General features: G+C 44.0%; 1 protein-coding gene across 1 annotated transcript in view; it reads right to left on the reverse strand.

Annotated features, from left to right (window-relative positions):
* Positions 1–1,750: 1,750 nt before the first annotated feature.
* LOC105695862 (protein trachealess) overlaps positions 1,751–14,270 on the reverse strand; it is a 31,882-nt gene continuing 19,362 nt past the window's right edge. The window contains exons 5-10 of the mRNA XM_023432285.1: positions 10,280–10,401; positions 9,107–9,300; positions 8,751–8,857; positions 6,858–7,005; positions 6,431–6,555; positions 1,751–5,741 (exon numbers count right to left, since the gene is read on the reverse strand). Coding sequence (XP_023288053.1) covers positions 4,441–5,741; positions 6,431–6,555; positions 6,858–7,005; positions 8,751–8,857; positions 9,107–9,300; positions 10,280–10,401 — 1,997 coding nt within the window. The 3' untranslated portion in view covers positions 1,751–4,440. The remainder of the gene's footprint in view (positions 5,742–6,430; positions 6,556–6,857; positions 7,006–8,750; positions 8,858–9,106; positions 9,301–10,279; positions 10,402–14,270) is intronic.

Here is a 14,270-nt window from a genome sequence, read left to right on the forward strand (position 1 = left end):
CGAAATCAGAGGGCAGCACACGGTGCGATCGCGCGACCCTGCCCGTGAGCAATCTCCCAACTCATCTCTGCTATATTATTTTCTATGGGAGCCTTTCTCGGGACTGCCCGGGACGGCCGGGACGACCGCCATATCTTACCGTTTCCTAGCGTGGTGCGTTGCCGGTGTATTATAGGCGAATCTGAATTTCCTCCGGAAAAAGAGTTTCATTCGGATGCGCTGATGCGTGTGTTCCGGGGATAAAGAGATTGAGATGTCGCCACAACAATTGGTCTTGTTCACACTTTTACATTTGACAATCATTCACGTATTTACAATTCACATTAACAAAATTTTACTTACGATTTTGTCACCTAAAAGCGATATAAAAATCCCCTTAGTTACTTTTATATTATACATTTTGGAATGAGATTTTATTTAAGATCAGTTGTGGTTCGTTGTAACGTCCATTATTGTAAGAAATATGGCAAATATTCTGGAATGTTTACTGTACCTTTTTCAAAGTATTCTACATGAATATTCTCGCATGGATATTGTACTGGAGATGGCTGGAATAATGGTGAAATGTGCGAGATGTATTAGGTATTGAAAAAGTACTACTGATGTATATTTTAATCTTTTAAAGAAACATTTAACATACAGTATCACCCAATCATGTATTCACTGAAACTATAAAATATTAAATAAAAACAAAGCATAGCGTGATAACATTTTATTCCATATATCACACCTCGCTGTCGCATGAACTCCCGCTCTTTGCTATCGATATACATAACTACTGCACTGTGCTAAATGTTTAATTACAAGATTTATACAATTGTCGGAAAATTCGTTCGTTCGAATTTATTATGAAACATTCAGGTTCCTCGTAAATTCGGAACTTTCGTGCAATTTTCTTCTCCACGTCGTTCTTTTCTCGCCGATATGTTGAATTTTCGTACGTTGGGACGAAATACTCGTTTCACTTGGAAAACAGCAAGTTAATTAAAAAATACCGCGGTTGAGTTATCAGACTAAACAATTAATGTCTTTAAAAAGGTCTCAGGAAATTTATTATCAGTTCATCTTAAAACGTTCACCCTTACAGACGTTCTATATTCTGCTGAAATATAAAAAAATACTATTTTCGCAAAGTAACGACTGCTAAAGGTTCGAATTAAATATCCTTCTTGTAAAAAACGAATGTCTTCATAATCGAATTATTTCCGATGTCTATAGGCGCGCACACACCTGAACGCGACACGTACAGTGGCGGACATGAATGCCTCCCCTGCAAATACGGCATCGCCTGTGCAGGATGGGAGGGCATTGATGTCACTCACAAGGAAACATTCCCAAGTGACCGTCTCCGATCTTATTGATTTTCATATATGTTGAAGAACACAAAAATCTAAGAGACACGTGTATTTTTTATATCTGCAATCGTCCACATTTAAGGGGTGAAACATCCCCCTAAAGTTTGTCGAAAATTCGATTTTTATAATAATTTTCGTAGAAGCAGTTGAGGGATTTCGACGAAACTTGGTATAAACGTATTCTGTATAAGGACGGTGAAAACACAATATTTTTCAGCAATGCTACACCCCCCCAAGAGGGTGAACTACCCTTCAGGCGACATTTTTTTGTAATATCTATTAAACAAGCACTTCTACTTAAGTTCCACTTACGCGATGTGATTGCTCACAAAAAAATGAAGAAATACCCCTTAAATGTGGACCATTGCAGATATAAAAAAAACACGTGTCTCTTAGATTTTTGTGTTCTTCAACGTATATGAAAATCAATAAGATTGGGGGCGGACACTTGGGAATGTTTCCTTGTCAGTGTACGAGGTAAGGCGAGGCAGAACGAGCATACAAATGTGGATGAGCAATCGAGGCGCGGCAAATTGCCTCGGATTGGTTCGACTTATGATCCGGCAGTACAAATGTCATCTACAAAAATGCCTCGATTGTTGCCTCAAATAATCTAATTCGCAACCAAAAATCCAGGTACACATCAGAACACGAACCCGTACGAGGCATTCGTTTTGCCTCCCCTTGCCTCGTACGCGTTCACGTTCAGATGTGTACGCGCCTTACAAATTTAGGAAATGTTATCAACAGAGGAACGGTACGAACGTTTTATTACAATACAATCACAGCGTTTTATACATAAACGATTGAAGATGCGATTGATTCTGTGTAAGATTGATTTCGACCGGGCTCTATTGTTGAACGGAGTTCAGATAATTGTTACCTAGAAATCCATTCCTTGGAAGCAATATCAGAAGCGTATTAAATATGTATATGTATACCTACATGAATATGTACATAACATCATATAACTATGCGTATTTAAGTAACAAAGAGAAAGAATGCATTAATTTGGTTCTGTGACATTTTATGCACAATGTTATTGGCTATTAAATGAACCTTTTCCCACGAAGGAATTCTTTTCCCTCCGTACGAAGGGGTAAGAGTGTACTTGTACAATTGCCACCGAAAGCTTCAGTTTCGCTTAATCGATGTAAGAGAAGAAAATACTGCATGGGCGGCTAGTACTTTTGTCAAACCAACAATAAACAACATAAATTAATGCAAACTCTTCTCACATCATGCGTTGGTTCGACGACACAGAAGATAACCTTTTGATGACAACGGTACGCTATTAGATGTAATTGGGAACAATAAAAGTTGAAACGTTCCCACCGGTTGACCGGAGCGTAGATAATGATTGATTCATTGGCCTCGTAAATGTTGACAAAGTCGATGAAGAATTTGCTTCTATTTGAGTATAATGGTGCGTCTGCGGGAGTGTATGCCAGATTTCTTAATCCTGAAGTACATAAGATCTATTGGTATCGAAAAAAATCCGGAAGTGAAACCGTAATTCCGTTGTATCAAACCTATGGCTATATTATAATCGATCAGATCCTTTTACATCAAACCAAACTGAACCTGATCAGATCCGACTGAAACATGTTACTTCTTAGGCTGTGGCTATACTACAGGTGATCAGACCAGACCAGACCAGACCAGGTCAATTACAACAGAAACAAACGTATTACTTCTTATGACCATGGCTACATTAGGTCCATTAGATCAGATTACATTCGGGTGCAGTATAGCCACACCCATAAAAAGTAATACGTTTGTTCTGTCTGAAGTGATCTGGTCTGGTCTGGCATGATCTGCTCGGCTATAGCGTAGACTTTATATCTAGATGCGGCTACACTTTGTCTATCAGATTAAATCGGAAGCGAGATTCTGTACATCGCCGTCAATAGTATCGTTAGCCCATTGAAATAATAAAAATGATAAAAATACTACCGATAGCACATTTACAATCCTGTCCCAGATATGGTCAAAATGTAGCCACGTTTATAAGAAGTGTTTTTTTTTTTCCGGTAGAATCTAGGTTCGGTAGAATCGGGTTTAAGCTGAACAGATCTGATCGGCTGCGGTATAGCCATAGCCTTAGGTGTGCACTCATATTTAAAACTGTGTACTTGATTCCACCGACATTTGTTCGAGCCTGTTCGGTTGATGAGCCTTTCAATCTTTAATGACGTACATTTTGTCGTAGATTTATGAAATAGTAGTACATTATGTACTAGGAAGGTAAAATGAGTCCTTTTGCAATCAGCGTGAGCGAGCCGAAGACGAGCACTACGAGCACGTGATGCGCATGCGTGAATACAATTTCACGATGCCGGTTCAAAATCGAGTTCTAGCATCGTAGACACGAGCTCTAGAGGACTCGTGGTCCATGACATCGTATGAACTATGAACTGAAGAGTATGAACATCTCCCCGCTCATTTCTGCATAAAGTAATACAATACACAGCCTACACTCCGCAGACGTGGCACCGTGAGCTAAATAAAATAGAAAAAAAAAAAACAAAAAATGACAAATAATGCCACCAAAACGTATCTACAGCTCAACTTAAAGGATTGAGATTGACGATTGCACAGAGCTCTTCCGGCGAACGAAAGAACGTAGACGAGGCGCGAACGTGTCGGCACGCCAGACGCCTAATAAAAAGCCTAATCCTCCCAGACTCGGGAAGTGCCTCTCACAACGTGTGTAATTATAATACAAAATCGTGAGCCCCGCGTTGGCACTCTTCCGACTGGCCAAAGCCACCGTGTCGGCGACAAGTCCTGGCCAGAATCCGCGGGTAGCCTACGACAGTCGTGTGCGGCATTTCCTTGGAGGAGCGCCTCTGCCGTTTGACGGCGGCCGAAGGCGCCGATTCGTTTATATTACAAGGGGCGCTCGACTCGGGGTCGACGGGAACGAGGGCGACGCTCGAAGAGCGCGGGAAGCCCCGCACGCAGAAGACGAGGAGGCGTAGGAGAGGCTGATATGCACGGGTGGGGGGAGGGGGACTTTGGGTTCGTTTCCAGCAAGTTAAGTACGCGCCGCCACGCGCCGCTTCTTCCCCAGGCCGTACTACTAGGAGGCCGAGCTGTACCAGCCATTGGTGGCGGATTTGTTGGCGGTGGGGTGGTATAGGTGGAACCCGGGTCCAGCGGCCGGGTGGTGATAGAACTGGGCCTGCTCGCCGAGGCTGCTCGCGGCGTAGGCCGCGGCGGCGTCGAGGGCGCTGGGGTGGACCGCCGCCGAGTAGACCTGTGGCTTCAGAGGCAGGGGCTGGGCCGGCTCGTACTGATGGCGCAGCACCGGCTCGCCGTAAACGGAGCTCTCGTAGCTGCTGACCACGCTGGCCGAGTGCAACTGCTGCTGGTGCTGCTGCTTGTCGCGCGGCGACACGGACGAAGGCGGCGTCATGGCCGAGTGGTAGTCGACCGCGTAGCCGCCCGCAGCCGAGTAGGAGGAGACCAGGCTGGTGAAGGCGTCGGGCCCACTGCTGGCCGCGGGCCCGCCGCCTCCACCGGCGGCACCTTTCTGGTTATGTCCCGAAAGCACAAACTGATGCTCGCCGTAGGTCGAGGAACCCTCCGAGCCCGGAGGCGTCGGCAGGGGGCCGCTTTGCGCCCCCGTGTCTCCCCCGTAGTAGGTCCCGGTCCCCCCGGAAGTCCGTGCACCACTGGTTGCGATCCCGTGCACGTTAGCCCTGATGACGCTCTCGCGGTTCGCGTAGAGCTGCCGCAACAGCGCCGACGCCGGCAGAGGTGCACTCGCCGCCGACGACTGCTGCGGGTTCAAATGACCCAGGTGGTGGTGGGCGCCTATCCACTGGATAGTGCTCCGTTGTTGTTGCTGCTTCAGCAACGCGTCCGTGCTGAAGTCGGTCGGTTGATGCAGCACGGGGGAGTCGGGCTTGTTCATCGCGGCGCCCGGTAGGTGCTTCGACATCGCCTGCTCCAGGTCCTTCACGGAGGCCCCGGATACCTTGGACCCATCCGCGTTTCCTCCGTCGGCTTGATGCACCTTCGGGCTGGCCCTTAATACCTGTTCCGCCGGGGGTACGGAGTGGCTCGAAGACGCGGGACTCAGGGCGTGGCTTTTGCCCGAGGGAGCCTTCCCCGTTGTCTCTTCTTCGTCTTCCTCCTCCCCGGAACTGCTCTCATCTTCGGCCGCGAGCTTTCTCTTGTGACCCCGCAACTTTAGCGATAAAGAGTTGCCCGTTATCGCCGCGGATTGGGATTCCTGCTGCAGTTGCACTGCATTGTCGTGATGTCTACCCCCGCGAGGCTCGCCTTCCGATCCTGAGGTATCTTCTCTTTCCTCCGGTGGGGACCGATGAGGATGCTCTGGGTGCTGATTCGTCGGGCCGGAACTGCCTTGACCTTCTAAAATGTACAGAAACGTATCCAATTAAGAAGGTTTTCACCGAGAGAACCATTGATCATATTTTCCACTTGTAAACAAAGATAAATGAACTATGTATTATTATTAACCCTTTTAGTGCCGGAGGCCGATATATCGGCCCTCTGCGCCATCTGTGATCTCCAGGTCAACTAAATTTTCACTCCGAGACCTCGTATTACCATCGTTTTAGCATAGAAGCGCATACAACACTTTTTTTGCCTTTATTCCGTTCAAATGCGAGTTTATCGATTACCAGAGTGTTCTAAATGATCGTGAAATTGTCCGGACTCTTTCGTTTCTCATATCAGAGCCTTCGAAAATTGTATATTGATCGAAATATGAGAGCTCGACGCCATTTTGTTTCTGGTCTGGGCTGTGTTAAACATTTTTTTCCAATAATCCAAATTTTGATTGTGTCAGGACAATTCTTAGATGATCAGGTGTGTCAGATGTGTCAAAGTTTCGGACAGTTTGGTCTAATACCCTTGAAAAAAAGTGTTATATTCGAATCGACTGATTTGAAGGGGGTTTCACTTCACCATCAATTCATTTAAAGAGGAAGCATAAATAATTAGTTGTTCACGACGTTCCTCTAATAAAAATAAAAGTACGACCTACTTTTAATCTATTTGTATGGTGCACGTAGGTGCGGTCTAGTAACAATCCTTACCTCCTCTGTCAGCGTCCGGCGAGCCATTTTCAGGATCGTTGCCAGCGGTCTCTTCCCGCTTTACACCTGTCACCCCGTCCTCGAGTTGGCAGCAATCCATGATGAGGTTCTCGTATTCTCGGCCGCTATAAATAAACGAGTAGTGTAATAACTCCGTAAAGTCTGCGTTCGGGCGGAGAAAACTCCGTAACTACATTCTAACCGTTTGTCCAGATTAAATCCGCTGTCAAGCATTTCAAACGTGATAATCGGAAAGAACCTTGAGTCGAATATCCATAAAACTTATCCAGATATCCTCTGATACATGGCGTGTAAATTACATTTCTCATTGTCAGTCAAATATAGTACGGGTTCTTGACAGATACGTCTTATAAGTTGGTATTGCCATATAAGATAGTTAAAAATGTTGCGACCAACTTTGACGCACCTGATCACATAGTTGACGCAAATTATGTTCTGCTCTTCCGCATTCTTTGAAGTGCACACTACGGTGGCACAGGTCTGCATCCACGTGTACCCTCCGCTTTTGTTCATAAGCCGATAATAGTGCGTCAGTACTTGGCCCTTGTTAATTACTGCAACAGATTCGCAAAGATCAAATTAAATACTGCATGAAAATTAATTTGGAGAATTAGATTTCCACTCGTAAAAAGGGAACGCTAATAGAAGTAAACCTTGAGGATCTTCGATGACCGATATTTAAAAAGATGCAACTGTAAAGAGGAGCTGCGACACAATTTACGTTATTTAATGCACGCAATCTACATGTCTGGCAGTGAAATATCTGTCTAGCCTAGCGAATCAATTGCACCTGTTAAATGAATTCAGTTAAGCATTAATGTTTCTTGTATGGAACAAAAAAATCCGGGTGAGCGTTTCAGAGGGTGCAATTTCCGAAACCGGAAGACTCGAAGGAGTCATCGAGTACTCTTCAGCTTTTCCATTCTATTAGATCCTGGAAACGGTCTCGCGACCGCCAGACGAGTTTCCGAGGGACACCTAGGCAGAAAGAGGGTGGAGAATCCACACCCTTTCCGTTCTCTCCCCTGCTTCTGGCCGCCGCTCCGTGAAGGATGGAAGGAGTAAAGTACGGTGATGCGGAGTGGGAATGGGAGAGAAGGTAATAACTCGCTGGAGATGCCGCATCCGGCATTCCGTGTTCCTCTCTGCATACCAATTACCTAATCCTGGGGCTGTAAGCGTACCGTCACGCCGAATGCAAAGGCGCAGCACGTGACTAGTCAGATGCGGGAAACGACTCTCTCCCTCTCTCTCTTCTTTCTTTTTCTTCTTATATATATATCACCGTTCCTCGTCTCCTTCCTTGGATCTTAACGAGAAAACATTTTGCAGCGTACCGTATTTTCAAATCTCGCCCCAGGGAGAAGAAACCTCGTCGGGTACATCGGTTTAACGAAGCGTTAAGGTGAAGTGAAACCCCCTCCAAATCAGTCGATTCGAATACAACACTTTTTTTTAAGGGTATTAGACCAAACTGTCCGAAACTTTGACACATCTGACACACCTGATCATCTAAGAATTGTCCTGACACAATCAAAATTTGGATTATTGGAAAAAAAATGTTTAACACAGCCCAGACCAGAAACAAAATGGCGTCGAGCTCTCATATTTCGATCAATATACAATTTTCGAAGGCTCTCATATGAGAAACGAAAGGGTCAGGACAATTTCACGATCATTTAGAACACTCTGGTAATCGATAAACTCGCATTTGAACGGGATAAAGGCAAAAAAAGTGTTGTATGCGCTTCTATGCCAAAACGATGATAATGCGAGGTCTCGGAGTGAAAAATTAATCGACCTGGAAATCACAGATGGCGCAGGGGGTCCCTCTGCAGTCAATTAGGGCCCCAGAAAGCATGAAACCAGGGGATTTCTGAGGTTTCACTTCGATTTCTTTATAATTAATATACGAAAATGACAGGTGGAGTATGCCATTTGGTACAATACCCAATATAATTCGATACAGCTGTCAATATAAAAAAGAACTTCGGCAACGTAGGCATTTAGAAAAATCTTCTTTATCGATGTCGATGAAGTTCCTCGACGTGTTTCACTTCACCTTAAGCTGCAATCGAAAGGCACTCGCTGCGGACTTGTCATCGTGTAAATCATTGAGATTTGGACAGACTTCCGGCAATTAAAAACGGCAATTAAAGTTTAAATTATTTTGGACGCTGTTTTGAACTTCGGTTTGCTGACATTTCGAGGTTGCCGTACTGCGGGTCCTGTCCACGGCGCGTAACATTATGGGCTTTACATTTTTATTGTGCTGTTTAAGAGAAGATTTTAAACTTACGGTCGACGTGGGACTTTCGAAGGCGATGTGCATCTTCACCATGGCACAGCGCGTAAAGATTTTTCCCTGTTAACTCCTCTGCTGTGTAGTCCAGTAGTTCGGACACCCTGACAAATAAGAAATTTTATCATAACCATTACGATTGGTGATAGTTCAAGTAAATTGCGTATTTATAATTTACGAATTGAGAATATCTTAGGAATGTTTGTTGCCCTACAAAAACGTACGATTGAGTTGTGATATTTTGTGCTCGTTGGGCCATAATTTGAATAAGTGACTAGATGTGTGGTTACAAATTTTGTCATTACTTGTAGAATGGTCGATATGCAACATAAATATTCGACGTTTTTACTTACTTTGGCTCGCAGTAGGATATCCGGAAGTCAAAGCTGATGCGAGTGACGAACATGTCTGTTTCTAAACGGATTTCGTGGACGCTGGGCGGTGGAAGAGCTATCGCCAGGCCAACCATGCCCATCAAAGGGGGTGCAGACTTCCTCGTATGGTTAAACATGTACTGTGGCCTCAGTCGGCAAAGTAGTAGCACAACCTGTATTTGTTAAGAATACATTAACACAATTAATACTATAATAACCTAACAGTCTTAAGGAACTAATGAAAAAAAAAGGGAGTATCCTTAATTTACTTTTTACTCCTTTAGTTGCAATGAGTTTTTACAATGGTTCAACTGACATCCCCGTATATAAATTAGAGAAATATTATTTTAGAACACGCAGGGAAGAGTTGCCGATATCATACCGCCGCCTAAATATGAAACTTTTCGCCAAACTGGGTGTACCGAATCGTTTAAAGCTTCACAACGTAAATACGAAGGCTATAAGGAAGGTCCCAACACCCCTGAAATTTTAATTTTTGTTTATTTGTCTATCGATATTGCAAACATTACAAAAAATATTAAATTTCGTGGGTGTCAGGACCTCCCTTGTAGCCTTCATATTCACATTATAAAGTTTGAAGCGATTTGGTATATCCAGTTCAGAGAAAAATTTCATGAATAATTGATCTCGGGTGCCACTTTTACATCTCCTTAAGGTGAAGTGAAATCCCCTTCACATCAGTCGATTCGAATACAACACTTTTTTTTAAGGTTATTAGACCAAACTGTCCGAAACTTTGACACATCACTCCTGATCGTCTAAGAATTGTCCTGACACATTCAAAATTTGGATTTTTTGAAAAAATTGTTTAACTCAGCCCAGACCAGAACCAAAATGGCGTCGAACTCTCATATTTCGATCAATATTGATTGATATTGATACAAATGAATAAGAAATGATATTTTGTTGTTTAGGACTGATAACAATAATACTGTAAAAAGCGGTATGATATAGGCAACTCTTCCCTGTACACGTGTGATTATATATTGCATAAACCAGGATTTAATTAATTTTTGAGTAGGGTATTTTTCTTCATTTGCGTATGCCAGAGGTTGCCAAAGAGGGGCCAAGTAACTTCGTAAACTATTGAAGGAAATTTCCGTGACTGAATTACCATCTATTTGAACTTACTCGGTAGCCGGAAGACTTGAAATGGCAACCCCTCTTCGTTAATGTCGACTTCATGCGCACGCAAAACGCTCGGTCGTATCCCTTGTACAGAGCACTTGAAGTCAGAGACATTACCGATGAGACTAAAAAAAGGATAATGATTGAATTAAACATATGAGCTGCTTCAAAACTGTGAGCATACTTAAATATAACCTGTTGAACTTGCACACATATTTGGTAATACTTTCGCGTCCTTACGTTTTACCAACCCATCTGCAATTCCGCTTACATACAATTCATGTGGAAACAATTAAGTAATGATTCTTTAAACAGGACATAATTAGAATAATAATCCATGCCGATTTAGAAGCGAGTAACTAATTCCGTCTCGTAAACTTGGCTATTAAACTTCATTTCAAGTTTCCAAGGAACAAATATAAGTTCCTTAGACTGACAGGTGTTTTTAGAGCAAACATCGAGTCACAGATGGCGACGTTGGTCCTAAACAGTCGTTAGAATAATGAATTCGCGGGATTTCAACAGTTTTACATCGATCGCTTCATCATTACTTTACCGAAATGACATATGAAACGCTTCAGTTCGCATAATTATCAACGCCGACTGTAAATGACTTCGACATAAATATAAATGTCGGTAAGGTGACGCGCCAGTGTATGTTACAGCTTGAGTATTCAAAATGGCGTTACCACCAAAACAGGGGTGCAGATGAATTTTAATTGATCGACCTCGATTAAATTTCTCATTTCCTTCATAACATCTTAACGAATTGATTAGCCTCCAAGCAGGGAGACACCCATGCACAGTATTTCGTAACAAAGTTCATTACTCATAAAGTGGATTACGTTCTTAAACATTCTCCGAAAACGGGGTATGAGCCCGAACGGAGTACCCGCCGACATTTCTTTCCCGCTTTCCCCATACCCACCAGCTAAGCATCCACTTCCAAGCCAGGGTCACCGTCCACGTCGCCACGTTGCCGGGCGGCCGGCAACCGGAGGGAAAAGAATAGGTCAAGAACGAAGAGGGAGGAGCGTTCGCGGAAAGTGGCCGCGTGGACTCGGCCGGCGGGCGGGAGTTAGCGGCGGTGGCCGCTAGCGGTCGCGTCGAGCGGGCCGCCACCGCGCCTGGGCCGAATGCGGAACGCGCCGAGCGCCAGCGGCGGGTGCGGGTACGTGCCGCTTGGGCGCTGCCGTCGCGGAATAACAATCGGGAAGTCGCGGGCGCGCTGCATACCGTATGCGCCGCACGGCGCCTCCGCGGCAATTCCGGCGGCCCGGCCGTGAACTAACCGGTAGTAAGACGAGCTACCACCCTCTTTCGAGGAGTCGCGCTCCCCGTCACGGCCGCCCTCGCCTGGCGATGGCCCGCGGTGGTGGCCACGTGGGCCGCCCGACGCTCACGTCCGTCGACCACCTCACGTCCACCGTCTCGCGTGATCATACGCCACCTACCACCGCCTTCTTCCTTCCGCTTTCGGACTCGATCCCGACCGAGTGGAACACCCACGCGCTCCACTTCGAGCCTGGTCACGGTTTCCAGGTTACGCGTTCATTCAAGCCCGGCCCGGTGCCGCCGATTGCGTGCCCCCGGAGGGCGGCCTCGCGATATCAAGAGTCCGGGCTCCCTTGATCACCGGAACCTCTTACGCGGCCACGAGCTAGGGATTTACGTGAACCGACGCGCATACCCCTCGCCGAAGCGAACATGACGGACGTTGAGATTTCCCAGATAATGAACATATCAGCGCGATGCGGTGCTCGCGGCGGCTTGGCGAGAATTAACCTCTTCACCTACAATATCGCGTGAGAGACGTGGTATATCAATCGGGCCGAACGTGAACAAAACGTGTGAGAGACGTGGTATATCAATCGGGCTAAACGTATGAGACTTTGAACGTTCAGTCAAATCGTGAAATGGCCCGATGTATGACCGACATTTTTCTTGTCTATGGCACGCGCTATTGGAATTTAAATCCTAAAGCAAGGGGTTAAGGCGGGTTGAAACTGAATTGTTAACGGGTGAAGTTACCGTCTTCTTGGTTGTTCACTTTTGCGAAGCTATTGCAGGCAGTAGTTCAAATCTCGATATAGGATAACATGGTTGGTAAACACGATGGCGGTGTAGACTCTCGTGCATGTCTGAATTGTCCAAGTTTTATACGTATACCAATTAAATTACTATTTCCGTAGTCCATATGTGAGATATTCACGTGTAAGAGTGCTTTTGTGTACTCACATTGAGGTATAATGAAACGCTTACTTTATTGGTATATTTCCACAGTAAACGTTTTCACATGACGGGGAGACCAACTAAAACGGTTACTTAGGGTCTTAAGGGGATGTGAAAGTGACGAGAAGAGGAATTTATGAAACTTTTCTACGAATAGAATCTACCGAATGGTTTCAAACTTGAAAATGTGATTATAGAAGCCATAAAGATGGTCCTGACACCCATACAATTTTAATTCGTTAAAAATTTGTTTATAGATGTTTTCGAAATTTATTATTATAAAAAATGAAATTTCATGAGTTTCAGCACCTACCTTAGGCCTTCCATATTCACGTTGTAAAGTTTGAAACGATTCGATACACCCAGTTCGGAGTAAAGTTTCATGAACGATTGAGCTTTCGGATACCACTTTCATATTCCTTTTAGATCTGAAATTATAGTTTAGGGCAAATTTGCGATTTTTCTTTCCTCTCCTTCATGTATGGTATTTTAACCATTGTATGTTTCTAAGAACTCGCTAACTCTCTTTAGTAACAATAAATTGCAGTACTGCAGTTTTCGATTTTTACTCAAGTGTCAATTATAGCTCGCGTTTACAGTGAATGAAATTATTAATTTATGATAATTGCGATGTTCTCATTTAACGGTATAAGATATTTAAGAAGTTAACTATTCACAACGAGAAGAGTAAAATCTGTATTCAATCGGATCTCTATAACTCGCAATAATTTCCGGTCGACGATGGTTACGAATTTGGAGCAATAGCTCACGAATTGTAGGCAATTTTAGTTGCTTGCAACCGCCTCCGGAAGTTGTATGCAAATTCGATGTCCAACTATGGGCAGCCTGAATGCGCGAGGACGGTTGCGATCTGTTAATGTTCACGGTGACCATCGAATTGTCATACATACATGCTAGTTTCTCCCGATTGTGCGACCATCATGAATAATAACGAGGTTTCAGTGGCTACGAGATAACCCTTAACATAATAAACCAGAATATAGGATAAATTATTATTAAAAAAGAAAATACACAATGAAATCTAAATATGCCATTAAGCTTTCCATCATTTGTTGTAGAACATGCGATTTAAAAATAATAATTAAAGCCGAAAGTTAACCCGTCACGGCGGATTCGGTCGTGGAGCTGTATTACTTATACGGATAGCTCAGGCACCGTGTGCTAATACTTTATACGAATACATTTAATGCATGGTAATGAACGGGGCCATTATAGTTGCACGTTGTAAAAAAACCTTGGTCAGACGGAAGCCATTAAGGTGAAGTGAAACACCTTTCAAATCAGTCGATTTGAATACAACACTTTTTTGTAAGGGTGTTAGACCAAATTGTTCGAAACTTTGACACACCACTCCTGATCATCTAAGAATTGTCCTGACACATTCAAAATTTGGATTTTTCAAAAAAATGTTATAACTCAGCCCAGACCAGAACCAAAATGGCATCGAGCTCTTATATTTCGATCAATATACACTTATCGAAGGGTCTGATATAAGAATCGAAAGGGTCAGGACAATTTAGAACTCTTTGGTAATCAATAAACTCGCATTTGAACGGGATAAAGGCAAATAAAAGTGTTGTATGCGCTTGTATGCTAAAACGATGGTAGTACGAGGTCTCGGAGTGAAAATTTAATTGACCTGGAAATCACAGATGGCGCAGGGGGTCCCTCTGCAGTCAATTAGGGCGCCAGAAAGCATGAATCCAGAGGATTTCTGGAGTTTTACTTCGATTTCTTTATA

The sequence above is a fragment of the Orussus abietinus genome, unplaced genomic scaffold, assembly GCF_000612105.2.
Source record: "Orussus abietinus isolate OABI.00-Male unplaced genomic scaffold, Oabi_2.0 scaffold36, whole genome shotgun sequence".
Classification (NCBI taxonomy): Eukaryota; Metazoa; Arthropoda; class Insecta; order Hymenoptera; family Orussidae; genus Orussus; species Orussus abietinus.